Raw genomic sequence first — 28,000 nt, forward strand, 5'->3', positions numbered from 1 at the left:
TACCCACAGTGCACATACATGCAGACATACACTCATATATGAAAAATAAAAAAGAACTCTGACTTTTGCTTTTTAATGAGGAGCAGTAGAAACTAATAGAAATTCTTATCATTCCAGTAACCACATAATGGTGGCAATGCCTACCACCTGGCCCCTGTTATCACCTTGGCCAGTCTCCTAACATCATTCCAGCGTAGCAGGAGCTAGAGGCACCCTCCAAGTCAGGATTTCTGTGTTCCTTCAGTGGTAACTCCTGTCACTGCCCAAGTCTTCCACCTTTATCCTTAGCTGTCTTTTTCCTTCGAAGAGCAGGATGCTTGCAGCCATGGCTGAATTCAGGCTGTCTACTCCAGGTACAACGGGGATCAGTAGTCTCTTGCCACCAGTACTCTCAGCCAATTGCAGAGATTCCAGGCTCACTCCATGTGTCTCCCCACCTATCACCACAGCTGCTGGTGCTTCCGTCCAGTCCAAATCATAACTCTGGACCTCAAGTTCGGGAAGCCAGTCTTTCCTGGTTTTAGAGTCCAGGTCCTCTTCTTCACACTTGTGAAACTTGAGGAATCGTCGATCACATACCCAGTCACTAGTTTTATCAGGCATCTGAGCCTGAGCATACAGACCACAGTTGTCTGCCACGTAGACTCGGGTGTCAGGGGGCAAGTGATTGGGCACTGTTGCCCATTCCAGATTGTTCACAATGGGCACCTGGAAATGTGCCCCCATGCCTGCCCGAAGCACTTTAGGCTCCCAGGCATCCACACAGCCTGGAAAACAGAAGATACAACTGACTTTACAAACCTTCCTAGACTACCAAGGGAACCCTGAAGTAAGTCCCTTTCTTTCTTTGGTTTTTTGAGATGGGGTTTCTCTGTATTGTTTTGGAGTCTGTCCTGAAACTAGCTCTGTAGACCAGGCTGGTCTTGAACTCACAGAGAACTGTTTGCCTCTGCATCCCGAGCGCTGGGATCAAAGGCGTGCGCCACCAATGCCCAGCCAACCTCCCATCCGATGACACTGACCAGCAAAGGGACTAGAAGACTGACTGCTGCTAGTACTGGAAACAGATTTTGTTCATCTCGATGGGGATTAAACTATCACCACAGATCTCTGGGAACTCAAGATGTCAACTAGGCGATGGTACTGGAAAAACACTGAATCAGGTGACTGCAATATCAGTGGTAACTGATGAAAAAGCATGAATGGGGCAAAAGACCCCTATACAAAGCCTGGCTTTCCAGAAATACAAAAACTAAACATCTAGGAGCCCGTGACACTGGCTCCTACAACACAAGAGGATCTTGCTGGAGAGAGGACCAGGCAGAGGACAAAGACAGGGAGTGAGCAAGCATGTCTCTGATAAGCAGGGTGGGGTGGAATATGGGGCAGGAGCCAGACAGGGCCGGCATAATGGAAGCAGAGTGTACTGGACTGAGGAGTGTAGGATTTTAGCCACTGAAGCGAAACCACGGACAAATCGGACTGTTTTTTGTTTGTTTGTTTGTTTTGTTTGTTTTAGAAAAAAACATTTGATTTCAATGTTCAATTTGGACAAGAGCAGTCTCCCTCCACTAACAATGGGGCAGGAGGTTCAAGCAGTAGTTCAGGAGGAAGCAGGAACCCAAATTAGGTGGGAACCCTGTCCCTGCCTCAGGCCCTCCCCCATATTGCAGGGAGGACAGAGGAACCTATTCTGACATAGTCACATCCAGTAAGGGCTCCTCTGCATTGGCTGCCCAGCAGATACTGACCCCCCCCCCCTCGTGCCTATTCTCACCATAGGCAAGCTGAAGGAGGGCATCTCACCATGTCACAAGGAAATTTTAAAAACTAACTCATCAAACTTAGGATAGGATCAGTCAGACTAACTCTGAGAGGAGGTACAACCAGAGAATGTACCCTCGCCTAGACTTATCCCCACCTATGGGCTTTGCCATGCAATGCAGGGAATCAGAGATAGGAGCTGGGCTATAGGCAAAGATGAAGGAAGGGACTAGATGGGCCTAGATTTGTGAGAACAGCTGTCTAGTTTCACCCCGTCACCCAGTAAGGAAAAGATGAGAGAGTTCCATCCTCTTCATATCCTTGACACTGGGCATCACAACTATGTCCTATTCTTTCCCTAAATCCTTTATAACAGTCAATGGTAACAAGTGAAAACTATAGGCTATATGAACACATTTCCAAAACCACAACTGCTACCAGAGCACTCAACAATGGAGGGAGCGGGGAACTGAAAATGGGACACCAGCAACTAGGTCTCACACTGGCAGAGAACTGTACTTGGACAGACTGAGTCAGAGAAGAGTTGAAAGTAGCAATTTAGGCAAGTCTCAGCAGTGGCTGCACTATTAGTTTATATTTAATAGTAGCTTGGGTGTTTCTGATGAGTGATATGCTCCCTACCTCCATTCCCAGGGAATAACAGGCATTTTTGACATGCCTCAACTGCTAGCCAGGTATGTTTAGAACCAAGCCTATTAATCCCCTTCTGGTGAGAAAAGACACACATGTAATAAGGCTAATTTGTGTGTGGCTTGTGTAACTACACTTCCCCAAGACTAAGAAAGACACCAGGATACATAATCACTCTGGTGACAGCTTTTCTTCCGCAGGATTCAGATCTCAAGGGTTAGGAAGGCTATTGTAGGATATTTGTATACTGTGTGAAAATGTACTGCTATGGTTGGTGTAATAAAAAAATGAACTGTTAAGAGCTGGGCAGGAGGTACAGGTGGGCAGAGCAAGAACTCTGGGAAAAAGAAGGTAGATCCGTTAGCCAGATGTGTAGGAAGGAACATGTGTAGCATTGAGAGATAAGGTAACGAGACAAGTGACAGATGTAGGTTAAAATAAATGAGTTAAAGGATAACCAACCCATAGTCCACACCCCCAGAGAAGCAAGGTAACAAAGATGACCCCAAGAGAGACATACATGCATCTGCCTAGGAAGGGAAAATAGACAAGAGCTCCTGTGTAAATTGGGAGTGTGAAAGGGAGTGGGGGAGTGGAAAAAAAGGAGGAGGGAAGGGGAATAGGGAGGAGAACATGAGGGAACAGGATGGTCCAGTTGGGGGAAGGACAGGGAGAGCAAGGAAAGAAATATCTTATTAGAGGGAGCCATTATGGGATTAGTGAGAAACTTGGCATAGGGAAATTCCCAGGAATACATAAGGATAACTCCAGATAAAACTCTAAGCAATAGTGGCTGGCCTTCCCCTGGAAACAGATTAAGGACTACTATAACTGTCATCATAGCAACTTCATCCAGTAACTGATAGAAGCAGATGCAGAGATCTACAACTAACCACTGGGCCAAGCTCCTGGAGTCCAGTTAAAGAGGAAGGAGCGATATAATAGGATCAAAAGGGTCAAGGCCATGGTGGGGAAACTCACAGAAAGAGCTGACCCGAGCTAGACTGACAGCTGGGGAATCTGCATAGATCCTAACTAGCACCCCCTGAACACATGTGACAGTGGATGGCTTGAGCAGTTTGTGGGACCACTGACACTGGGACCAGGATCTATCTCTAGTGCATTAACTGGTTTTCTGGAGCCCATCTCTTATGGAGAGATACTTTGCTCAACCTAGACACAGGGGGAAGGGCCTTGGTCCTCTCTCAACATGGTGATGGAACTCCCCATGGGATGCCTTATCCTTTCTGGATTAGGAGAAAGGTGGGAGGAGCAGGAGGATGGGAGGGAGGGGGAACTGGGATTGGTATGTAATAAAAAAATAATAAAAATAAAATAAATGGGTTAATTTATAAAAGCTAGTGGTACAAGCCGAGCTAAGGCCAAGATTTCATAAGTAATAATACATCTCTTTGTTGTTATTTGTGAGTTGGATGCCCAAAGAAAAATCTGACTACAGAAGATTCATATGCCCAACATTTTGAGAACTCAACATAAACACAGGATCTAAAATTGAGTTTTAAATTTGGCATATAAACAATTAATGTACATTCATAAAATTTAATCTATTTTCCCCCCAATGACTTAAAATTCTGAAACAGCTCAACAGGTTTCAAAATAATTCAGTAAAACATTTACTGAATCCTATTTGTATCATTTCAAGTAATCTTAGGAAACAAACAAAAACCAACCATGAGGAAGATTCTTATTATTTCCACTTTACAAATTAGGGGATTGAGAGTTACATATTGCTTATGGGCATGCAGCTCAAAAAGCCAGAGCCATAAAAACAGCTAGCAACACTACCAGGGAAGAGGTGTTTTTACCAGGCTGGAGAAAAATGGTGAAGAGTGCACACTGCTCCTACATAGAACCTTACAAACTGGGGGTGGGAGGTGCTCCCAGAACCCAAGTGGAAAGCTCACAACTGCCTGTCTGCCTGTAACTATGGCCCAGGGGATCTTGTGCACCACACACAGACACATGAGTACACAATTAAAAATAAAATAAACCTTAAAAAAAAAAAAAAAAAAAGGGTTCTTACCTTTGGTGAGTAAGACTTTACTGCAGCCTGCTCCAGCTGCAGATCTCAGAATTGTCCCCAAGTTCCCAGGGTCACGGAGATTGTCACAAATCAACACTAAGGGCAGTGAATGGTGAAGCTGAGTCTCTGGATATATCATCTTAACAGGGTCAGGTTTGGCAAAAATCCCTGAGGAAACAACACAAGAGATCTGCTTGTCTGGAGTGGCCATGAGAATGGTTTGACTTTTGTTTATTTATCTTTCTTATGTATTCACAATTACCTAGTGAAGACAGGAATACATCATTACTGCAAAATTTCAAACAAAATTTCTGCCAGTGCTAACCCCACCCTAGTCGACCTGCTTCTCAACTGTCTCTTTTCTGAACTCTATGCACCCACTTACATCACATTGAGTCATTTACCATACCTTTTCAACACTGACAAAAACCACTGTGACAAATGGCTGGAAGTAGGAGACCTGAGAGTTTAAGGCCAGCGTAATCTACATAACAACACTGTCACACACAAAAGTGGGATGTCCTTAGTGACATAGCACTTGCCTAGCATGAGAATACCTTTGGAGTTGATCTCTAGCATTTCTAGAGCAACAAACACAGAACCCCAAACCAAACATTAAACTGACAAATAGGGGCTGGAGAGTTGGCTCAGTAGTTAAGAATGCTTGCTGCTCTTGAGAACTTGAGTTAAACTCCCAGCACCCACACAGTGGCTCACAAGTCCAGTCTCAGATCTGACACTCTTTTGACCTCAGTAGGCCCAGGCAAATACATGGTACACACACACACATACATACATACATACATACATACTCATACATATAACATTTTAAAATTAAAAACTGGCATCTATATAACCTATCATCTATAAGCAAATAAAAAAACCCTCATTTTGAACCTGCTCATCTTACTCAATATAATCTTTAAAAACTCTACCATGTCAGCATATTTGCAGCTACTGTATTTTTCTAAATGTTGCAATATTTTGTAATACGATGTGTCAAAGTTTATCTCTTTCTATGTTGACAATTCAAAATTCTCTCCATTTCAAAAAAAAGTGCTACAGGGAGTATCCTCTGAGGACTCTCTCTGCAAATGTCTCAAAACTTCTCTGGGACAAGTGACATGGACAGTGCATATATACTTTTAATGTTAATAAATGACCCAGAATTGCACTCTTCACAGGCTATGGTACTCTCCTTATCTAGAAGGATAAATATCTGCCTCCTCACTCAAAGCCTGCTTAACGGAAGTCAAGCTTACTGTCAACTTTTGCCACTTTGATGGGAAAAAATAGCATTTCATTATTTTAATTTGCATTTCCTGATTACTAAGGAGGTGAACATTTTACACTCACCTGACTACTTGTGACCCCTTTACATTTCCTTTTTCCCAAACTGTCTTGATGCTGTAACCTTTCTCCATTTTCTCACTAGGGTTTTGTTTTACTTACTTTGTAGCCTTAACCTAAACATTTAAACATTAGCCACATAGCTGTCCTTTATTGCATTGTCTTAAAATTATTCCCAGGAAATAAATTTATTAAAGTAATGACTCTATTTTTTTTTTCCTTAGTAGCTTTGAAAGAAGTAATAATTCTTCTAAACAGTCCAGCCCAGAGAAGTTCTGCCTAGGAGGCAGTGCAGGGGCTGCATACTGACGGAGCTGTGGGATTCTCAGGACCGAGCCATTTGTGCAGTCTCCTGCTGAGGTCAGAACATAGAGGAGAATCACTTACCTAGTGACCCCTCTACCCTCTCTCTAACACATAGAAAAAAGAAAACCCTGAGTGGCTTCCTTGATGAAAAAGTCTCTCATTTAATGATCTCTGTCTGCACTGTATCTGAAAGCATAGTGTTCAGGGCAGTATCTGGAGGTGGGGAGAGAAACTGGGCAAGAAGCTGAAGATGAACTTGTAGTAATTCTACGGGATGGCTTAGTAGGTAAAGGTACCTGCTGTCATGCCTGATGACTGGAGATGGATGCCCAGGACTCATATAATGGAGAGAAAAAAACTGACCCATGCACATAGACACAAAAATAAGTAAAATGTTTTTTGAGATAGGGTTTCACTATGTAGCTCTGGATCTCCTGAAACTCACTCTGTGGACCTGGCTGGCCTCAAACTCACAGAGATCCACCTACCTCTGCCTCCCAAGTGCACCACCAAGGCCAGCACATAAAACGTAGGGTTTTTTTGTTTGTTTGGTTTTTTATAGGGGGGGGTGGTTGAGACCAGGCTGGCCTCGAACTCACAGAGATCCTCCTGCCTCTGCCTCCCAAGTGCTGGGATTAAAGGAGTGAGCTACTACTGCCTGGCATAAAATGTACTTTTAACAATCCATAAAACAAGTAAACGGCCGAGACACGGCTCAGTGGTGAAGAGTACTGACTGTTCTTCCTGTGCCAGCACCCACATGTAGCTCACCTGTCTATAAATCTAGGACCTGGCACCCACACAGACATATATGCAGGGAAGACACCAATGTACAGGATTTAGAAATGTAATCCCGGCAGGAAGGAGGTGAAAGCAGCAGCACCAGTGGTTCAAAGTTATCCTCAGCCACACACGGAGTTTTAAACCAGCCTGGACTAAATGACACGACGTCAAAAATAAGCAAAAAGTACCACAGTAAAAACCAGTGAGAAAGCTGGGTGCTGGTGACGCACACCTTTAATCCCAGTACCCAGGAGGCAGAGGCAGGCGGATCCCTGTGAGTTCGAGGCCAGCCTGGTCTACAGAGTGAGTTCCAGGGCAGGCTCCAAAGCCACAGAGAAACCGTGTCTCGAAAAACAAAAAAGAAAACAAAACAAAAGATAAGTATGAGCAATTAAGTCTAGGATATTATGCTCGTATGAAAAAGAAATTCTAGATATTGATACACTGTAAATCACTGACCCATTATTCCTTGTGGTGTTACTAGATCGGACCAATCCTTGATATCTTCAAATTTCACCTTAATGAGGCTGACACCTTTCAGCTTATCCACTGGCAACTCCTTGACGTACTCCAGACGGCTAAAAAAGAACACTTTTGGCACAGCTCCAGCCTTGAGAGCATCTGCAATCAGCCTGCGACCTTCCAGTAGGATCTTCCCTTGCTTTTCCCGAAAAGGCCTGGACTTAACTATTGTCATGACACTGCTGTGGATACAAACAGAGAAGGGGGATTAATTGTCTAAACTAGGACGCATGTAGTTAAACAGACAGGCAGAGCTTGGCGGAGGCACGAAAGTCAAATAAGGTACTTCTCCCTCCCTCCCTCTCCCTTGCACAGTAGAAACATAAGAGGCAGCGGCTCCGCTGTGGAACAGGAAGAGAAACAGGAATAGTCAATAACCCTCAGGAACACATCACCTTAGCCTCCTGTCCCCGGGAAAGGCCTTATCATAGCGAAGCCCTGTTTCTTCCCAGGTGTGAGGTGTCTGGGACCGGGATGTCTCCAGAGGGTGTTTATGTCGCTGCTTCTGAGAACTGGCCTCAGGGACCGCTTTGCGAGGCTGCTGGTCAGGAGCACGCTTCCGTTCCTCCACTTGTCCGGAGGGAAGCAGCACTCTCACCGGGCTGCGCCGCAACGCCCGGACCCAGCGCCGCGCGTCGAGGTCCCTTGTCTGGACCACCCTCAGCAACGGTCTCAGGGAACTAGACATGCCTTTCGCTGGGGCGGCCATCTTTGCTGTGCCGCGCGCTACCTCACGCGAGCGCGCCGTCGAGTGCTAGTGACGTCACTCCGCGTTCTTCCTGGGTTTGCGGGAGGAGTGGCGACCTGCTTGTGGCTCCGACTCTGGTGGGAGTCATGGCCACTCGTCGAGCTCTGCACTTCGTATTCAAAGTGGGGAACCGCTTCCAGACGGTGCATTTCTTTCGAGATGTCCTGGGGATGCAGGTGCAGACCGGGGCTGAGCGGGGCTGGCGCGAGTCGCACCTGGGAGGGAGAACGCGATGCGCGCGCGGCCACTTCAGTCGCCAGGCCCGAGAGACTCCGGGTCCTCGTTGCGGGTTTTTCGACTTTTGCGAGCCCCGGTTTTCGGGTTGGGAAGCCTTTGAAAGGGCACCGATCTACTAGCTGTCTTGTCTACACACGTTCCGTCGCCTACAGACCTTCACAAATATTTGCTACACTTGTGGCTTGGGGAGCTTGTAGTCTATCCTGAAGGAGCATTGCCAGGCAAAACATACAAGTCCCTTCCAGTTCACGACAGAGCGGTCGGTCTCTTCTGGTTGGAAAAGTTTGGGCGTGACCAGCAATTTCATGAAAAGTTTGGCTTCTGTCAGGGCTGGGAATGGAACCTATGTGCATGCTAAGCATATGCTCCACTATGGCACAGCTTGTACGTGAACATCTATCAGGTTCTTAATCTGGGACAGCCCAGATTAAGTATGAGGTCAGAATCTAGTCTCCTTCCTAGTACCTGGAAACAGTTTTGAGATGCTGCAATTCTAAAAGGGTCACTTAGCTGAAAATGTAGTGGAGATGTATCGAGGAGCCCTTCTTAAGTCAGGGAAGTAGGGAACACACCAGTGCAGAATACTTTGTAGCAACAAGAATCCAGCTTAGTGTAGAGATGTTACAGAAGGTAAGGACTGCCAAGGGAGTTACACAAACTAATCAGCCCACACGAATTAATCAGTCATAAAAATATCTGCTGTGTAGGGGCTGGAGAGATGGCTCGGCCTGTATGAGTCATTACTGTTCTTCCAGAGAATCTTAAGTGGCTGCCCAACACTGGTGTTGGGTAGCTCACAATCATCTGTAGATTTGACTAACAGTCATGGGAGTCAGAATTTAGCGATACAAGATGCCATTGTTCACTTTTTTTTTGTTGATCAAAAGGTTGTATGAGGATTAAACATGTTATTGTGTAGGTGGTACTTGACTCATAGATAGTTGTGTTCTCTAAAGTAGTAGCTATTATTATGCTAAACATACAAAAGGAGAGATTTGTCAGCCTGGGTTTTCAGGAAATAATTAATAGGGACCTTGCGTTCAAGCTGACCTTGGAAAGTAGGGTTTCCACATACCAAGGTTAGAGGGAAGTTACTGAGAAGACCTTGATAGGTGATGTGGAGATAATTGGGAAATGGCATTCTTTTATGTGCATTTAACTAGATGAAGAGATGGGATGCAAGAACACATAGGCTGAAATTGTTTCTAGTATTGTCTTGAATGTTAATGCATGCAAAGGAATTCGAGATTTATGCTAAAGTAAGGGGAAGCTTTGATGCCTTCAGAGCTGTGCTTTAGTGGTGTATTTTTAATGGTAGTATTAAGGAAAGAAATCAGTAAGTTTTGTTGGTTTGTGGGGGCAACCTTAATGCCTCCACAGTGCTGGAGTTACAGGTGTGCCACCATGCCCAGCTAATACAGTTGATTTTTGTCATCTTCGAGGGAAGTAATAGAACTTCAACAGGGGCTGTAAGAATCCAAAATGAAAATCAGCTGAATGTCGTGGCCCATTCCTGCAATCCCAGCAGTGGGGAAGCTCTAGGCCAGCCTACACTACACAGTAAGTTAAATTGTGTTACATAGTGAGACAGTGTCTTAGGGGAAAAATTGGATGAGCAGCAGAAACTAAGGCATTGAGAGCCTTCTGTATTCTAGGTTCTGCCTTTGATACTTAAACAGATTATTCACCAGCATAGTTATTCTCACACTCAGTCTGAGTCTGAACCTAAAACAGCTTGCTCAGCATTACACACTACAGTCAGACTTCTAGTGTTGAATACACTTTTCTACCACAGGTGGCTTCCTACCCCATGGAGATTTCATACCTGTTTGAGAGTACAACTCTTTTGGAGGGGGGCAGGATCTCACTGTGTATCCTTGGCTGCCCTGGCATTTATCCTGTAGACCAGGCTGACCTTGGACTCCCAGAGATTCATCTACTTGTGGCTCCTGAGTGCTGGCATTAAAGGCATGTGCCACCATGCCCATCTTAAGATGTCCTCCTTACCTCTAGCCTGGAAGTTCTGTTTGTTTCTCTTAGTAAAGCTGGCAAATGATAATGTTTATGTTCTTCCCTTCCCTTTTAGTTTGTATAAATGTGCCATGTACAGGCCAGCCTAGTCAACAGAGCGAGTTCCAAGACAGGCTCCAAGCTACACAGAGAAACCCTATCTCAAAGAACCAAATAAATAAATAAGTGTGCCATGTACAATACTAGTATACCTGAAACCCCAGCTTGTGGGTAGCTGAAGCAGGAGGATTATAGTTTGAAATGGACTGGGCTACACAGTGAGACTTGATCTTTAAAAATCAAGGGCTAGGAGTGTTGCTTAGCTGTAGAGCACTTGTCTAACAAAGTCCCTGAGTTTCCCGGCACTCCAAAAAAGTAAAACTTTACAATTTAGTCTACTTTCTTTACTAGGTTCTACGCCATGAGGAATTTGAAGAAGGCTGCAAAGCTGCATGTAATGGGTATGACATCTTGAGTCTTAAAACTTAGATTCTGAATAACTCCCAAGTAGAACACACTTTCTCAAAGTTGACCATAAACAGTGGGATAAGTTATGAAATTTTAAATTTTTAAAAGGAGGCAAGAAATAAGAGAAGCTATGGAACAGCAATGGGGACTTACCCTTTGTTTCTCGGCATGTCACACAACACTTCAGGTACACTAAGCAGTTCTCCAGTGCTCCAGAGTCCTGCCAGTTGTCTGACTGTTTAACTCATTTTCTTGTCTCTCTGGAAGCATATGAGACCAGCTACAAATTGTAGTAGCCCTCCTCCTGAACTTAGGAAACACTACCTACATTTACTGGCTTATAAAGGTTACAAATCAGGAAGAGCCAGGCTGAAGAGGGTGTATACAGAAAGGTCTGCAAGAAAAGAGGGATGGCACTTCCAATTGCTCCCATGATCCCAGTAACTCTGTGGCTTCAATCCACAAACTTATCAAATGTTGAATAAATTTTATACAGATTGGTAGTGTTTACCCTCCACCCCTCCCCTTCTCAAAGGTGGGTGTGTGTGTGTGTGTGTGTGTGTGTGTGTGTGTGTGTGTGTGTGTGTGTGGATGAATATTCTAATCTTTAGGTCTTTTTTAGAAACCAGGCAAATCCTTGGGCTATCCAGCCTCACCTTTAGTATGCTCATTATGGTAAACCCAGGCATTCCAAAGTTGCTCATGAATACAAGGCCTACTCGGCAGGGAATCCCAAGGCTTAAGGTGCACTATGCCAGGAGTCTTGACAGACACAGATATTTTTCATATTTTACTATAAGCACAAATAAGTAAAAGCAGTGGGTAAGGGTCCCCTGAGCTTAGTATCCATGGCAAGTTGAAAGCTTCCAAGGTCCGTGGGATTTGCATGCTTACTGATATGCAAAGTTGTTGTCTTGAGGTTAGACTAGAGAGCTGCCTGTAGGATTTTTCCCTACATTTTCTTAAAGGGAACTAATGTTTCCCTTAAGTAAATGCCAAGTGGATGGTGTGTGATGTGTGGTTGTGGTGCTTGGGCACTCATTGTCCACAGCTGCTGCCAGCACCTTCACAGGTCATCTCATCCTTGTTTAGAATGTATGGGACCCAAAGGGACTGGCCTCCTCTCTGTGTCCAACAGTAGGCAACAGATTTTTCCTGTGGTCACTAGGTTCATTTTCTTTCTTTCTTTCTTTAAGGCCTTATGATGGCAAATGGAGTAAAACAATGGTGGGATTTGGGCCTGAGGATGATCATTTTGTTGCAGAACTGACATATAATTATGGCATTGGAGACTACAAGCTGGGCAACGACTTCATGGTAAATATCACTCCATCCCAGTGCATACCTGGATGAAGCAGAGAAGGTTAAAATGGTTCAGGTTAGAAACAAAATTGGCTTAAAAAAAAATGGATGTCAGGCAGCTTATAACCGCCTGTAACTCTAGCTTCTAGGGGAACTAGAAACCCTCAGCCTCCTCTGGTACTTGTGTTTATATGCACAATCATACAGACATATACATCTATAATGTAATTAAAACTAATAAGAATAAATCTTAAAAAAAAAAATGGAAGTGGCTGGGCGGTGGTGGAACACACCTTTAATCCCAGCACTTGGGAGGCAGAGGCAGGTGGATCTCTGTGAGTTTGAGGCCAGCCTGGTCTACAGAGTGAGTTCCAGGACAGGCTCCAAAGCTACACAGAGAAACCCTGCCTCAACCCCCCCACCCCCACAAAAAAAAGTGGAAGTGTTTTGCCTGTATATGTGTGTGTGTGTGTGTGTATGTATGTATGTATGTGTACCATGTGCATGCACTGTCTGAAGAGGTCAGAAAAGGGTGTTGGATCTACTTACACTGGAATTAGGGATGGGTGTGAGCTGCCAACTGGGTGCTAGGAACTGAACCCTGGTCCTCTGCAAGAGCAGCCAGTACTCTTAACTGCTGAGCCATCTCTCCAGCCCTAGTTGGCTTTTTAAATTTGAAGTTGAGGTTGTTAGTGAGGAGATGACAATGGAGCAGGAGTTCAGAGGAGGGAAGGAGTAAGGTGTGTGGAGAGAGGAGCATTCTAGGTGGAGAGAAGAAATGTTCAGAGGCCTCGAACAACACCTGGCTTAAGAAAACACAAGAAATGACTGGAATAGAGAGGGTGAGAGGAAGGTGGTAGGAGTTGGGTAAGAAGGACATGATAGCTGGGTATGGTAGCACATGACTATAATCCCAGCACGTAGAAGACTGAGACAGGAGGATTATGTGTTCTTGAGGCCAGCCAGGGCTACATAGTCATGGCCTGCCTCAAAAAGGGGGAAAGTGCATAATGCTGGGTCTTTTAAGTGCCCTCAAGGGAAGACAAAGCCTGTGGGTTGCTTGAGAAGTTGTAGGATGCTTTTTAATGAGTTTACTCTGGCTACAGAGTGGAGGATTGATTGACAGAACAAAGGCAGTTACAGTAGTCCAGGGTAAATTAGGAAGGCTTTCCCAGAAGGCAGAATTAATATGCTATTGAGACTTTGATTAAAGTTCCTTCATATTTAAAGTGTTTGTGTTTCAAATCCAAAATTGGGCTGTTGATAACAGTTCAGTGGTAGAGCACTTACCTAGAATAAACAAAGCTCCAGGTTCAAGGTCAGCCTCATAAGTGAATAACTAAATCCAAGTTGTCTCAAATGCTTAGCTGGCCAGTCCAAGGAAGATCAAGATTTTTCCGCTTAGGTTGAAAACTGAGGAGATTCTTTGGTTTTAAATGTATCACATAATGCTGACATTTGAATTTCTTTGCTGTCATTTATAAATGTCTGAATCTGAATAAATTGAAGAAAACATCTAAAACCCTCTTTAAAATCACTGTAAGAAAATGCCAATTAAATACTAGGTTGTTTTGGTTCTAGGGTTTTGGTCCTTTATCTTGTCCTGTAAAAGCTCTGTTGTAATGATATATGTGGGTATTATTTGTTACAGGGAATCACACTTGCTTCCAGCCAGGCTGTCAGCAATGCCAGGAAGCTGGAGTGGCCACTCAGAAAAGTTGCAGAAGGAGTTTTTGAAACTGAGGCCCCTGGAGGATATAAGTTCTATTTACAAGATGGAAGTCTACCTCAGTCAGGTATTATACTAGGCCAGGCAAAAGCCTGGCTATGGGCACATTTGATGACGATGGGAGGGTGCTGGGGCAGAATTCTTTCTGTACTGTAGTTTTTCTATATTGATAGGATGTGTCTTTCCAAGCCAGTGTTCTTACCTGTATTTTGGGAAGTTATGTATACATTATGTATATATTAGTACAGAGCAACAGAGAATCTAGACTGATTCTGTTCTGCAGATAATGTACTTTTTAGGATACATTATCAGCAGCAAATAACAGCAAACCCACCTCAAATTAGTTTGAACAATAGAAGGTATTTTAAGTTCACAGAGTAGGTAGAAAGACTGAGGTTAGTTAATTCAGCAGATCAGCCATCTCAAGACCCCAGGTTTCCTCTCCATGTTGTCCTCTCGTGCTGTTAGAGCTGGTTCCAGAACTAGTATGAGATGCTGGGAGCAAGGTGAGGCTCCATGCTTCCATATTCACTTTAGGAAGGAGCCTTAGAGCAAACCTTGTCTGGAATCTACCAGATTACTCTCTGTTCAGATTTAATATACTCTGTCTGCTTAATATAGGTTGAATATCCCTATTCCAAAATTCCAAAATAGTCGTTTTGAATTTTTGCTTGTTTAAGACCGTGTCTTAGGACTGGGAGGCAGAGGAAGGCAGATCTCTCAGTTCTGCGATAGCTGGGGCTACACAAAGAAACCCTGTCTCAAAAACAGCAACAAAACTTGTGTCTTAACACACAGTTCAGGCTAACCTAGAACTCAGAGATCCTACTGCCTCAACCTCCCAAGTGCTGGAGTCTCAGGCTTATGCCACTGTGCTCTGTAAACTTGAGATTCTAGTGTTTTGACTTCCAGATTATGGATGCTCAACCAGGAAAGTCCATGCAAGTTTTCCACATTCTGAATTACTTTTGGTCCCAAGCTTTTCAAATAAGAGGTACTTAGCCTGGACTTAAGTAATAGTGAGTTCCACGTTCCAAAGATGCTTTTGTCCTTTACCTTGCTAAGACCTCTGAGGCATTAATTTCCTGCTGATTCGTTTAGACTGCACCTGTGCCTATCCTGCAGCTCTTCTGGCTCTGGGGAGAGTTTGTGCTATTTGCTTAGTTCTAGGAAGTAAACCTAGGATCTTAGCATTCTATCACTGAATTTGAATTTAATAATTTTACATACAGTGGGGAATTGAGTCTGCCTGGAAGTGACCCTATGAGAAGCACCACCGTTAGTATGGGCGTTGATAGCCTACAGATGGGGTGGAGGTGATGAAAACCAAGGGAAAATACAGTTTGTCATGTCCAGATGAATCAAATGTAGTTGTGAATAGTTCTATAGGAAGTTGGCATGGCCATTCCCTGTGACACAGACCTATAATCACAGCTAATTGGAGGGCTGTAGGCTAAGGTAGGGTCTTAAGGCCTACTTGGGTTATAGAACAAGGCCAACCTGGGCAATTTATTGAGAGCCAGTTGCAAAATAAGTGGACAAAAAAAGTTTCACTGATAGAGTGCTTGCCTAGCATGTATGAAGCCCTAGGTAAAGTCCCTATATTGCAATGAATAAAAAAGAAAGGGAAGGGAAGAAGAAAGAAAGAAAAGGAGAATTGCTTCACACAGCTGGTGCTGCCACTGAGTGATACAGTACTTGTCTAATGTTCAAGGACCTGAGTACAACCTCTGGTACTAGCGGCAGAGTTGGGAATCAGAAAATCAACTTACAATATGACATGTTTCCATTATACTCTTGGTGTTTGGTGGTATTTTTGTTTTTGATTTTTAAATTACGTGTGTGTGTTCAGATTTTTTTTTTTACTCTAGAATAGAAGGTAAGTATTCATTGTATGTATACAAGAGGAGGAGGAAACAGGGAGGAGGACGATAAGGATGGAGGAAGAAATGGTATCACATGTCCAAAGATAACTACAATGAACATTGTAGAATTGTAAAGTAAGATCTTTTTATCAAAAACAATAAATACATATATATACATATATAAATGTACCTTGCATAAGCCATTGCAGGAATTCCATGGCAGCATTTCATTACAGAAAATAAACAGCCTCTGTAATTGGGTTATTTGTTGTTCCTAGTGTTTCATTGTTCTGGGCAACACTGTTGAATGCCTTTGTGATAAAAAGCCCTTCTCACAGCCAGGAAACTTTCTGAGTTGCTAAGAACGGACTTGCTTTTTTCAGTACATTTTCAAAACTTTTAGTACATTCCGTCAAATCTTTTCCCACAAATTTTCTGATTTACACTCTATCAAAATATTTCATTTTAATTTCTTTCTCTGCAATAAAACAGTTAACATTACTATTTTGTCAAGACAATAAAAATTAATTAATGAAAAACAAATTATTTGTATCTTCTTAGTTTATTCTTTAAATTGAATCCTTTAACCCAACAGAAATACATTTTGCTATTTAATTCAAACGTAACTTATCCCCACCAAATGATTACCTTACTGTCATTTATTTGGATCATGTTTCTTTTCATATTTATTTAAAATCCTTTCCTTATAAACTAAATTCTTTATCTAAGAAGAGAGTTTCTGGAAATCAAATAGAAAGCCTTTTATGCTAGGCATACACTCCCCTCCAGCCTCCTAAACTAAATTCTTACATATACTTTAGCCTGTTTGGGCCTTTTTATCTCATGCCACTGAAGTGACTTCATTCATCCGTTTTCTTACCTTGCAGATCCTGTATTAAAAGTAACTCTAGCAGTGACTGATATTCAGAAGTCCTTGAATTACTGGTCTAATCTCCTGGGAATGAACATTTATGAGCAGGATGAGGAGAATCAGAGGGCTTTGCTGGGCTATGCTGATAACCAGGTGAGTGACCTTGCAGGGGAACAGCTTGCTGCTGCTTTGAGCTTGGTTCATAAATCAGGTTAACTTGACAGTGGCCCCATGGTTTCTTCACAGTGAATCAGTGTTTGTCCAGATGAACAGAAGAAAACAAAGCCTAACTTTACCCCTCAGATACTGCCTCAGTTTTTGTTGATGGTAGCTTACCTGTAGGCTTTGGGCTTTTTCCTGTCTTGATCACATACCAGTGCTACAACATCCAGCTTTATGTGGGTGCTAGGGTCTGGACTGAGGTCCTCACACTTGCATGGCAAGTGCCTTACCAAGCATGGTAGAGCTTTTATATACACACATGTGTAACCTGTCAGAAAAAGTTAACCCACTTTCTTATTTTTCTTCAGTGTAAGCTGGAGCTACAGGGTATCAAAGGTGCAGTTGATCATGCAGCAGCCTTTGGAAGAATTGCCTTTTCTTGTCCTCAGAAAGAGGTACTGTTTGATAACCTAATTGTATCTTTTTAAAAATTTATTATGTGTATGCATGTGTGTCTGTGTGCATGTGATTGTCAGATTCCCCAGACTTGGACTTACAGGAAGTTGTGAGCCCTTGAAGGGGATGTGAAGAACCAGACTCCATAGAGCCATGTCTCTGGCTCTTTTTTTCCCCCTTTTACAGTGTGTGTGTGTGTGTGTGTGTATTTATGTGTGTGCATGAATGCAGGTGCCCACATTGGATTCCCACAGGAGCTAGAGTTACCAGCGTTTATGAAGCCCCTGACATTGTTGCTGGGAACTGAACTTGGGTTCCCTTCAAGAATAGTACTCAGCTGTTTGGTGGTGGCTAATGCCTTTAATCCCAGCACTTGGGAGGCAGAGACAGAAGCAGGTAGATCTTTGTGAGTTTGAGGCCAGCTTGAACTACAGAGTGAGTTCCAGGACAGCCAAGGCTGTTATACAGAGAAATCCTGTTTGGAAAAAGAGTAGTGCTCGCTCCATCTCTCCAAACCTGGCCTTTTGTTTAAGCTCTGTCACTGATTTCAACCCAGCTAAGAACCTTTGTAGTGAGATAGTCCATCTGTGGCACTGACCACGCCCATTGGTGGTGGAGCCATGGGCGGAGTGACCTGTGGAAGGAGGTCGGAGGGGGCCAGGAAAGGCGCTCTCTTTCTGGTGTGACTCGGACAGGAGAGGATCGGGTTGAATTTCCTGGTGTTCATCTGTCTAGGTTGTAAGTTATTTCTCCCTGAATAAACATCTATTCAGCCTATTTGTTTATCCTGATCCTTATTTACCACGATATCTGGCAGTTTGTCAGTCACTTTTTTCTGTGTCCTGTAGAATGTCTGGCAGACTATTTCATGAAGCAGGAACTCTGTAGCAGTGTCCATCTTGAGTCAGCATTTACTTTTCTGTGGGTCCTGCATGTCCAGTTTATACAGCATAAAGTTAAACAGTCCAGACAAGAGCAGTATCTTGTCCAAATGGCTAGTCTTGCCATATTGGAAGTAAACTCCATAACGAGTTTCTTTAATGTTCATCTTTCTGGTGCAGGTGGTATTGCCAAGAGCAATTATGTCTCATTGTCAAGAAAAACCCTAAACCATTTTAAATGCCATATTCTGTAGGTCTTTGAAAGGTTTGAAGAATTTTTATCTCAAATACATCTTTGTGTATCTTGAAAACCTAACTAACTTGACTCTAAGCTTTGACTATCATAGGTAATTATCTATAATCTGTACTACATTATACATTACATTTCTAAATGAGCTATATAAACACAACATCTAAACAAGAGGAGAAATATACTTAATCACAAAATTGACCTTAAATTGTATCAATAAATGATACAATTCAAAACAAAGTATTCATATCTATACCATAATCCCCTTTTTACCTTTAAAAAGAATTGGCTGTGATCATTACCCATTTATAACCAAGTCCATTTAAATGAAAACAAACATTTATAAACAATATTTGGGAATTTGGGCGTCGTTCTTTCCAAACTACTTTCTGCTGACAGGGGGCACTGTCATGGGGATCCTAAGAAGACACAGATATCCTGGCTGTAGTCTGCAAGTCTGTCTTGTTTAAGCTGTTTTGAATGTTGGATCACCAGGAACTCTGTTTCAGGAGGTCTGGCTTGATCAAACCACATTAGTCTGGAAGGCATCCACAGCTTTTCATTTTCTGTGGAAACAAAAATAGAAATCCTTTTTCCCAGTAACTTGTCCTTGAACTTAAATGTTGGAGTCAAAGCATTTTTAAAATATATAAATTGAATTAATCCAGCAGCATTTCCTTTATCAGTTGTTGTTATTTTCTCAGCAGTCAAACAATGCAGAGACAACACAATAGCATACAGTAACCAGATTCTCTCTGAGCTTTTCATCTTTACATGGCTTTATTATTACTCTGTTTATTTTATTTTTTTTTTTTTTTTTTTTTTTTTTTTTTTTTTGACATAGGGTTTCACTGTGTAACTCTTATCTGTCCTGGAATTTACTCTGCATACCAGGTTTACTTTGCAAATCACAGAGATCTGCTTGCCTCTGTCTCCAGAGTGCTGGGATTAAAGGTGTGTGACACCACACCCATTTCCTCTTTGTCTCTTTAAAACCATTTTTTTTTCATGTCTACCTATATTTTAAAACACACTGTAAACCTTTAGAGGTTTTTTTTTAATATGAATCTGTCTTTACTGTAAATCTTTATCTTCGTCTGGCCACAAGTCTTTTATCTGGTAAATAACAACATTGCTGAAATGAAAGTCATAGCTGTGTCAGCCGCGGTTTACCAAAGATGGTGGCGGGTACTTTTACCGCCAGCACGGAAAGCTGTGCTCACCGCCTTGGTCTTCGCTGCCACCCAGAAAGCATGCTGCCGGCTTGGAGATGTGGTCATTGCCATTGCCATCTCTCATACACACCAATAAATTGTTAGCAGAGTTATTTAAAAGCTGTGTGGTTTTTTTGTCGCTTATGCTGAGTCAGGAATCTTCCCTTAAAGGAGCCTCGCGAATATCTGCTTGTCTCTAGCAAAGCAGAGTTCAACTGAGAAAAATGCTGCTACCAAGAAACCTTGCTTGTCTCTGTTCTTTTGTTTCTAAAACCCTTTTTTAAGCTTTTGTTAAATTTTAAGTGGAAGTTCTTATTAACCACGTGGGCGCCATCTGTAAGGAGTACGGTTTTTCCTCCCGCCTCCTGGTCTTGTCCTGCCGTCGCGCCAGCCCCAATTAACATACAGAGACTCTGTATTTGATATAATGCTGTTGGCCCGGTTACTTGTTTCTTATCGGCTAGCTCTGCCTTAATTATTAACCCATTTCTGTTGATCTATGTATTTCTCTTAACGGGGAGCCGGCGGCATACTGCTTTCTTCAGACTCTCCATCTTGACTCCTCCTTCCTACTTCCTATTTCCTCCTTGTCTCCTAGTCCCTCCTATCTTCCTTTCCTATTGGCCAACAGTGCTTTATTATTAACCAGTATGAGAAACATATACAGAATGACATCTCCCATCATCTTCCTTTCTATGAGTTGATTCTGATTGTGGCTTTGTTGTCATGCTTAACCATTCTTTTAAGAACCACTGAGATAATGTGCCCAGTGATGCCATGGTCAAATGAGGATCATGCCATAGAAGTGTTATGTGACCCTTGCTCACTTGCTCTTTTTGTGTTTTACAAGTTGCCAGATTTAGAAGATTTGATGAAAAGGGAGAACCAATCAATCCTGACGCCATTAGTAAGTCTGGATACCCCAGGGAAAGCGACAGTGCAAGTAGTCATCCTGGCTGACCCTGTAAGTATCACTTAGCAAGGGGACAGGCTGTCCTGGGATTTCTTCAAAGATTTTTTTTTTTCACATTGCTTTTCTCTTTTGGCATAGGATGGGCATGAAATTTGCTTTGTTGGGGATGAAGCTTTTCGAGAACTTTCTAAAAGGGATCCAAAAGGCAGCAAGTTACTGGATGATGTGAGTCTTATTCTACATTGATATCATTGTAGGCCAAAGCAGTATAATATAAAGGATGTACAGGGTCCAGGTGCTGTCAAGCATATCCTTTCCCCGTTTCAATGACTTTTAATCAAAGACCAATGTCTTCAATGTTACTTACATTACCCCTTGTAGGACTTAGCATTTCCATCTTCCCAGTGCCTCAGGAAGGAATTCACTATTGCTGTGGACACTATTATTCAGCTCAGTGGATGAAAGTACCTGGTTCTATCCCCCTTTGCTTCCTTGGCCAGTTGGTTATGTGGGTTCCATTTGACATCATACTCATCTTCCTTCCTACTTGTTCTAATTATCACACCAAAAAAGTCCAGTAGCTCTCATCTTTAAAAAAACTTTTCTTGGGAGGCAGAGGCAGGCTCAGGAGGCAGAGGTAGGGAATCTCTGAATTCAAGGCCAGCTGGTCTACATAGCAAGTACCAAGCCAACCAGGGCTACATAGTGAGACCTTGTGTCTCATACAGACAAAAAGCAGTGGCTGGAGACATGGGTTAGTAGTTAAGAAAGCTTACTGCTTTTCGAGGTGACATAATTTCAGTTCCCAGTACCTACTTGGTAGTTCACAACTGTTTATGACTTCAGTTCCAAGGAATCTGACATCCTCTTCTGACCTCCAAGTACTCTTGTATGCACATGGTAAACATACATAACAGTCAGGCACACAGATACATAATAAACAAAACACCAAGGCCAAACCCTTTCAATTCCATATTCCATCTCCAGATGTTTGTTTCTCTGTTTTTGAGATGTAAATCTGTGTCTTCAAACTGACTACAAACTAGTGGTCCTCCTGCCTCAGCCTCCTGTTTTAGGACTGTATCAACAGTTTTCTTTAATTAGATTTCTGTTTCAAGGGTCTGTCTGCAGTTTCCATGCCTTGTCTGAAATGCATACTTCATCTGTTCTGTGTTAGATCTTGGCAGCAAATAGTGTTCATCTTGACATTGTTGGTGATCTCATCTTGCCAAATGCAGCAGCTTCTGTTCCTATAAAACCTGATGTTTCATCAGGAAAACAGTAGCCCATTGTTGTACTCTGACTTTTAACATAGATCTAGTGTGAAGCAGAAGTTCTCTGAATACTTTGGACTTTTGAGACAGGGACTCTCTTGTCCCAGTTGACCTCGAGTTCCTGGGCTCAAGGAACCTTCCAGCTTCATCTTCCATGTAGATAGGACTGTAGGCCTAACCACTGGGCCTCACTCACTTCTGATACCTAATTGAGTGATTTAAGGAATCAATTGATCTCAGTTTTATCATTATTAAATTATATAACTAGCCTTTAAACAATTTATTAAAATTCTCTGAACTTCTAAAAGTTCCTTTAGAAATTTATCTTAAAAAGGCGATAAAGAAAACTCCTCATTTCTTAGGACTGTGGTGTGCTTTATGGATGATAATTGTAGAATAACAAGTTATTGTGAATTAAAATAGGACATATGTAGAAGATACCGTTTGAAGCTTAATCATGAAGGAAAGTAGAATGTGGAGCAAGCTCTTGGTTGGCAAATGTGCTGTTCTCCTTTGCTCTTTCATGCACTGACAGCTTCCCCCTCCCCTGACTGGAACTGAGACCCTGTCTTCTTCATATCTCCCTGACACTGCCGTTCTGATTTCTGGCACAGTAGATCAGTTTTGTTTATTCTTGGATTTCAAACAAATGAATCCATTTAGTAGGTATTTCTCTAAGGTTGTTTACTTTCTCTCAAAATAACATTTTGAGATTCCATCATGTAATTGCATGTATCATCTTTTGTATTGCTTTAATCAGATAACAACTTGTTTATCCATTCTCATGGTACCCAGCATTTCTAGACTTTTATCTCTTAAGGAAGAGTGCTGTGAGCATTTTTGTTTAAATCTTTTTGCATCTGTGTTCCATGTCTCTAAGGTCAATACCTAGGAGAATTGCTTTTACTGTACAGGAAAGTGCCGGACAGCTGACAAGAGTAATTATACCAAAGTAAATCTCTCTTAGCCAGTGTCTCTTTTCACAGTTTGTTATGTGCAGTCAACCATATCTGAAAGTATTAAATGAGTAACCATGCATTTAAGATTGCACTGGGCTTTGAATGGCATGTTGAAGTCTCTTGTTCTCTTGCTCTGTCCACTTGGGACAGGGATCATCTCTTTGGGCAGTGTATCCACACTGTGTGTACAACTGAATATACAGCCCTTTGTAACTTAGTTACTTGTCATTACATTAACTCTCAGGATCTCAGTAGTTGGATTCAAAACCTTTATTTTACATAGTAATGGGTCCAAATGGCAAAAATAGCAGTTTGACTATGACAAAGAATAGGTGTGGGCTGGTGAGACGGCTCAGTGGATAAAGGTACTTGCTACCAAGCCTGACATACCTGAGTTAAATCCCTGGGACCCACATAATGGAAGGGGAGAATGGACTCCCGCAAATTGTCCTCTAATCTACCCCTGCATTGCGGCATGTGTGTACCTACAACCTACATACACCCAAAAAATAAATAAATGTATTTGAAAAAAAGGGGAGCAGCTAAAGCACATCTTTTAGCCAGGCGTTGATAGCATACCATTAATCCCAGCACTTGGGAGGCAGAGGCAGAGGCAGGTGGAGCTCTGTGAGTTTGAGGCCAGCCTGGTTTACAGAGCTAGTTCCAGGACAGGATCCAAAGCAATACAGAGAAACCCTGTCTCAAAAAAAAAAAAAAAAGTACATCTTTTAAGTGAAATGGTCAAAGTTCTTGGCTTAAGAAACCAAAGAAACTGGTTAAGGGAACTAGAGTCTAGAGTATAGTCACATTACTCTAGACAGCTTTTTCTATTCTCATTTTCTTCCTCTTTTTTTCCCCCACTGTGTAGTTCTAGCTTTCCTGGAATTCACTTTGCCTTGAATTCACAGAGATCCTCTCGCCTCTGCCTCCTGAGTGCTGGGATTAAAGGCATGAACCACCATTGACTAGTGCACCCAGCTTTTTCATGGGTCCTGTGGATTTGAACTCTTGTTCTCAAGCTTACATGGAGAATACACTTTAACCACTAATTCATCTTCCCCCACCCACTTCTCAAAGTTTTTGTTTTGTTATATATTGTGTTTTGAGGCAGTGTCTCTCTATGCAGCTCTGCCAGGCCTAGAACTCTATGTCAATGAGTCTGGCCTCCAACTTGATAAGTAGCTGAGGATGAGCTGTAATTCTTGATTCTGATCCCTGCTGAAATTATAGTATATGTGACATGCCTAGCTAAACTCTCCCCCCCTTGTCTTTCTCTTTGCATGTTCCATTTGCTTGCGTGCATGTGAGAAGCCACAGCAGGCACTGAGAGTCTTTTTCTGTCACTCTCCACTTTATTTCCTTGAGACAGGTTCTGTCACTGAACTAGAAGTTTGTAATTTCTGTCAGCCAGCAAGTTCTCATGATCCACCTATCTCTGCTTCTCAGTGCTGTGGAAACAGCAAAGTGAAGCTATGCCTTTAACTGGGGTATTTGAATTCAGGTTCTCATGTTTGCAGAGCAAGTGATGTTACCCATTGAGTTATCTCCCTATCTCTTTTGGCTTGTTTCTTTAGACAGGGTCTTACTTTGTAGCCCAGGCTGACTTAGAACTCACTGTGGTTACTAGATTGTTCTGACACAATGCCTTGACTTCACAAGTAGTGGGATTGCAGGTATGAGTTATTATGCCTAGGGTTGACATGTTCTTTTATTTTATTTATTTATTTATTTATTTATTTATTTATTTATTTATTTAGAGACAGGTTCTCATTATGTAGCCCTGGCTATCTGGAAACTCACTATTGTTGTGGGGTATTCACAAGAGAAGACTACTCAGATACGGATTTATGCCAATAGAAAGTCTTTACTAACCTGCTGGCAACTACACTGGGTGTTCAGGATGCTAATGTAGTACCCAGTGTAGCCTTTCTCAGGGCGAGCTTTTAAACACACACACACACACACACACACACGTTATGGTTTGACATGCTGCAGTCAACAACAATTAGCCAGAAGCAGAACTACAGAAGCCAACAAGAAGCAAGGATGAGACGTTTAGAGACTTTCCCAGAACTATGGATTTTGATGGATTAGGCCTTTGTCTTAGTGTTGGTAGTCGGTGCTGTCTGCGTGCTGAGTTTTACAGTCAGAATGGTACTTCTATTATGGAGTCAGTTGTGATAAGCCTCAGGCTTGTTCTATGTAGACCAGACTGGCCTTGAACTCAGAGAACTGCCTGCCTCTGCAGTACTGAGATTAAAGGTGTGCACCCACTATACCTGGTATGCTTTGACATGTTCTTAAATTCTGTGAGTATATTCTCTAACTCTAGATTCTCTAAGTTACAACCTGTAAGGAAACTAAGGCTCAGAATAATTATTTATTCATGGGTATCAAGTACTTAGTAAATGGGAGACAGGGACTTGGATGGAGGTCTTTCAGGATTTTATAATCAATTCTTTCCTTTCTCTGTACCCTGGTTCTTCCTGTAGGCAAAAGATACCTTGCTGGGTGTAATCCCAGCACTTGGGAGGCAGAGATAGTAGGATCTCTGTGAATCCAAAGGCAGCCTGGTCTACATAGCAAGTTCCAGGACAGCCAGGGCTACATAGATTCTTCCTCAAAAACGAAATAAATTGAAAGAATGATATCTCTTAATATCCCAATTGTTCAAGCTAACCTTTTCAGAGCTGTGTTTTGTTTTGCTTTTAACCTTTTTGCTTTACTTGTACATTGATGAAGGTCAGAGAGAGCTTGTGGGAGTCAGTTCTCTCCCTCCAACTACTGTGTGAATCCTGGGGCTCAAACTCAGGTTGCAGGTTTGGCAGCAAGTATCTTTACTTGAAGAGCCATCTTGCCAGTTTTAGATTTCTAGACGCAGCCACTTTGACATGGTTTCTTCTCAAGTATTTTGATTTTCTCTTTGTTTAGCCATTATTCACCAAGAGCTGAGTTCTACTTCTGAGATATCTATTGACACGACTTTTAAAATCCAGTGAATTTTAACCTAATCTCCTAGCTCCCTGTTGCCTCCCAGATAGTCTTTACTGACTGAGCTTGCTGCCTGTCTGGCCCTTAGCTACTCTCTGACTTGTCTTTATCTCCCTATTCTGGTCTCACTGCACTGCTTATAGTAACAAAAGTACTCTTATCTCCACCCAAAGTGCTTTTTGTCCTGGAACTCACTCTGTAGGTCAAGCTGGCCTCTGCCTCCCGAGTGCGGGGATTAAAGGTATGTGCTGCCACCACCACCCTGCTTTTGACTTTTCTTAAGCTGGTCCTTCAAAACAGAGAGGTTTTCGTGGTTTCTCCATATCAGAGTTAATTGTTCTTTCCTCCATTCTTTATGACTGCTAAAACAGAAACATCTTTTTCAGCTCTTGGGTATTTTTTGTAATGTTTCCTAATGTAAACATTATCTTGTCATTTCCTCCTGGTGTAGATGAGTATTTCTGACACACTATTTCTCCAATCATTTAGTTATTCCTTATCTTTTAATCTGATAGGACTTTATGGGTCTTTTACAGTAAATACCTCAAAGCATAAATACTTTCTTTTGAAAAGTAACTTTCTGTGTGATTCCATCACTGTTCAGTATAATCCCCAAAGCTAAATTGTCACTGTCAAACCTGGTATAGTACCTAGTGCATTATAAAAACTCAATTTAAAAAGATTTGTTTTTATTATCCTCTCTCTCTCTCTCTCTCTCTCTCTCTCTCTGTGTGTGTGTGTGTGTGTGTGTGTGTGTGTGTGTGAGTGTGTGAGTATATGGCATGTGTGCAGGTGCCCTTGTGGTACAGGAAACAGTGTTAGTTCCTCTGAAGTTAGGGTTACAGGTGGCTGGGAGCCACTTGACATTGATGCTAAGACCTGAACTCAGGCCCTCTGCAAGAGCAGTACATATGCATAAGTGCTGAGTCATCTATTCAGCTCCCAAAACTCACTTTAAAAATAAAGTATTGTTATATTTGCTTTTTTGTTTGTTTCTCTGTGTAACAGCTCTGGCATCCTAGAAATTGATTTGTAGACCAGCTGGCCTCAAACTCACAGATCCACCTGTCTCTGCTTCCTGAGCACTGGTATTAAAAGTGTGGGCCACCACAACCCAGCCCCAACTTGCTTTTTGACTAAATAAAAGTTTTCTTACCAAATAGCTAAATGAATTGTAGAGGCAAACTTATTTTTCAAGACAGGGTGGGGTGACATTTTGTTTGTGCTTTAACAAATAAAGCTTGCCTGAAGGTCAGAGGATGGAGCTAGTCACTAGTTAACCATAGAAGTCAGGCAATGGTAGCATGCATCTTTAATCCCAGCACTAGGAAGGTGGAGACAGGAAGTAATATGGCTGGGTGGAGAGGGAACAGCTCAACCTCTTTTTGTCTGAGATTTCATGGAGGTAATACTAGTGTCTGGCTGCTCTGCTTCTCTGATCTTTCAGCTTTCACCCCCTAATATCTGACTCCGGGTTTTTTATTATTGAGATCAATTAGAATGAGTTATGACAGGGTTTCTCTGTGTAGCCCTGGCTATCCTGGAACTTGCTCTATATAGATCAGGCTGGCCTTGATCTCAGAAATCCCCTTGTGTCTGCTTCCCAAGTTCTGGGACTAAAGGTGAGCTCCACCATGCCTGTCGTGGCAAACACTTTTTGGTGGTAGTACTGGGGCTTAAACTGGAGGAAAGTACTCCACCACTGAGATACATTGATTTAGCCTTGTTTTCAGACCAATCTCACAAGCATTGAAGATTCCTGTTCTCCCCAGGGCCCAGAAGTCACACACACAGTCCTGCTCTCTCAACAGCCAGTCCTTATTGTCAGCTGCATGTGAGAATTGCCAAGTAACTGCTTGGTACTCACCAGCTCTCCTGTTACAGTAAACATTCTCTGCACAGGTGAACTCACTTTAGTGCTAATATCACGGTGGAAAATGCAGACTTGGAGTAATGTCTGTTCATCTGTTTCTATAGGCAATGGCAGCAGACAAAAGTGATGAGTGGTTTGCCACAAGAAATAAACCAAAGGCCTCGGGTTAATGGACGGCATGTGGGGACAGCACCTACGACTGCAGGCCATAAATACTCCCACCACTTGGTTGTGGCCAGCATGGACAAGGAGGCTTGTGTGGTAGTTTCACTCTTTAAAGCTCTGTTGTTTTAGAAATGAAATATTTTTACCACTCTTGGTAGAGGTAAACTCCTATGTATAATTGTATTAAATTTGGTAACAAATTATAGTCCAGA

General features: G+C 42.4%; 2 protein-coding genes across 4 annotated transcripts; one reads left to right on the forward strand and one right to left on the reverse strand.

The window, feature by feature from the left end:
* Positions 1–57: 57 nt before the first annotated feature.
* Positions 58–8,144, reverse strand: Mrm3 (mitochondrial rRNA methyltransferase 3). The gene is made up of 4 exons (XM_051179967.1): positions 7,816–8,144; positions 7,358–7,602; positions 4,460–4,627; positions 58–767 (listed from the first exon to the last, which is right to left on the reverse strand). The coding sequence occupies exons 1-4, from the start codon at positions 8,127–8,129 to the stop codon at positions 241–243; spliced, it is 1,254 nt and encodes a 417-aa protein (XP_051035924.1). The 5' UTR covers positions 8,130–8,144; the 3' UTR covers positions 58–240.
* Glod4 (glyoxalase domain containing 4) lies at positions 8,135–27,998 on the forward strand. Of its 3 annotated transcripts, none has more exons than XM_051179968.1 (9): positions 8,135–8,344; positions 10,827–10,876; positions 12,080–12,200; positions 13,837–13,981; positions 16,667–16,803; positions 17,181–17,267; positions 20,464–20,577; positions 20,665–20,751; positions 23,867–23,966. In XM_051179968.1, the coding sequence occupies exons 1-9, from the start codon at positions 8,255–8,257 to the stop codon at positions 23,939–23,941; spliced, it is 906 nt and encodes a 301-aa protein (XP_051035925.1). In that variant the 5' UTR covers positions 8,135–8,254; the 3' UTR covers positions 23,942–23,966. The 3 variants fall into 3 exon arrangements, with proteins under 3 accessions (XP_051035925.1, XP_051035927.1, XP_051035926.1); XM_051179970.1 differs by having other exon boundaries at positions 8,136–8,344; positions 23,871–23,915; XM_051179969.1 differs by lacking the exon at positions 23,867–23,966 and adding an exon at positions 27,728–27,998 and having other exon boundaries at positions 8,139–8,344.
* Positions 27,999–28,000: the final 2 nt, after the last annotated feature.

Source organism: Phodopus roborovskii, unplaced genomic scaffold (genome assembly GCF_943737965.1).
Source record: "Phodopus roborovskii unplaced genomic scaffold, PHOROB, whole genome shotgun sequence".
Lineage (NCBI taxonomy): Eukaryota > Metazoa > Chordata > Mammalia > Rodentia > Cricetidae > Phodopus > Phodopus roborovskii.

Coding starts and splice junctions, on each gene's coding strand:
- Mrm3 (XM_051179967.1), bottom strand. CDS start 8,129: ATGGCCGCCCCAGCGAAAGGCATGTCTAGTTCCCTGAGACCGTTGCTG. Junction 7,603..7,815: donor CCCGGGGACAGGAGGCTAAG/GTGATGTGTTCC, acceptor TTGTATCCACAG/CAGTGTCATGACAATAGTTA. Junction 4,628..7,357: donor AACACCACAAGGAATAATGG/GTCAGTGATTTA, acceptor TTGTTTCCTCAG/GGATTTTTGCCAAACCTGAC.
- Glod4 (XM_051179968.1), top strand. CDS start 8,255: ATGGCCACTCGTCGAGCTCTGCACTTCGTATTCAAAGTGGGGAACCGC. Junction 12,201..13,836: donor AGCTGGGCAACGACTTCATG/GTAAATATCACT, acceptor TATTTGTTACAG/GGAATCACACTTGCTTCCAG. Junction 20,752..23,866: donor GCAGCAAGTTACTGGATGAT/GTGAGTCTTATT, acceptor TTGTGTTTTGAG/GCAGTGTCTCTCTATGCAGC.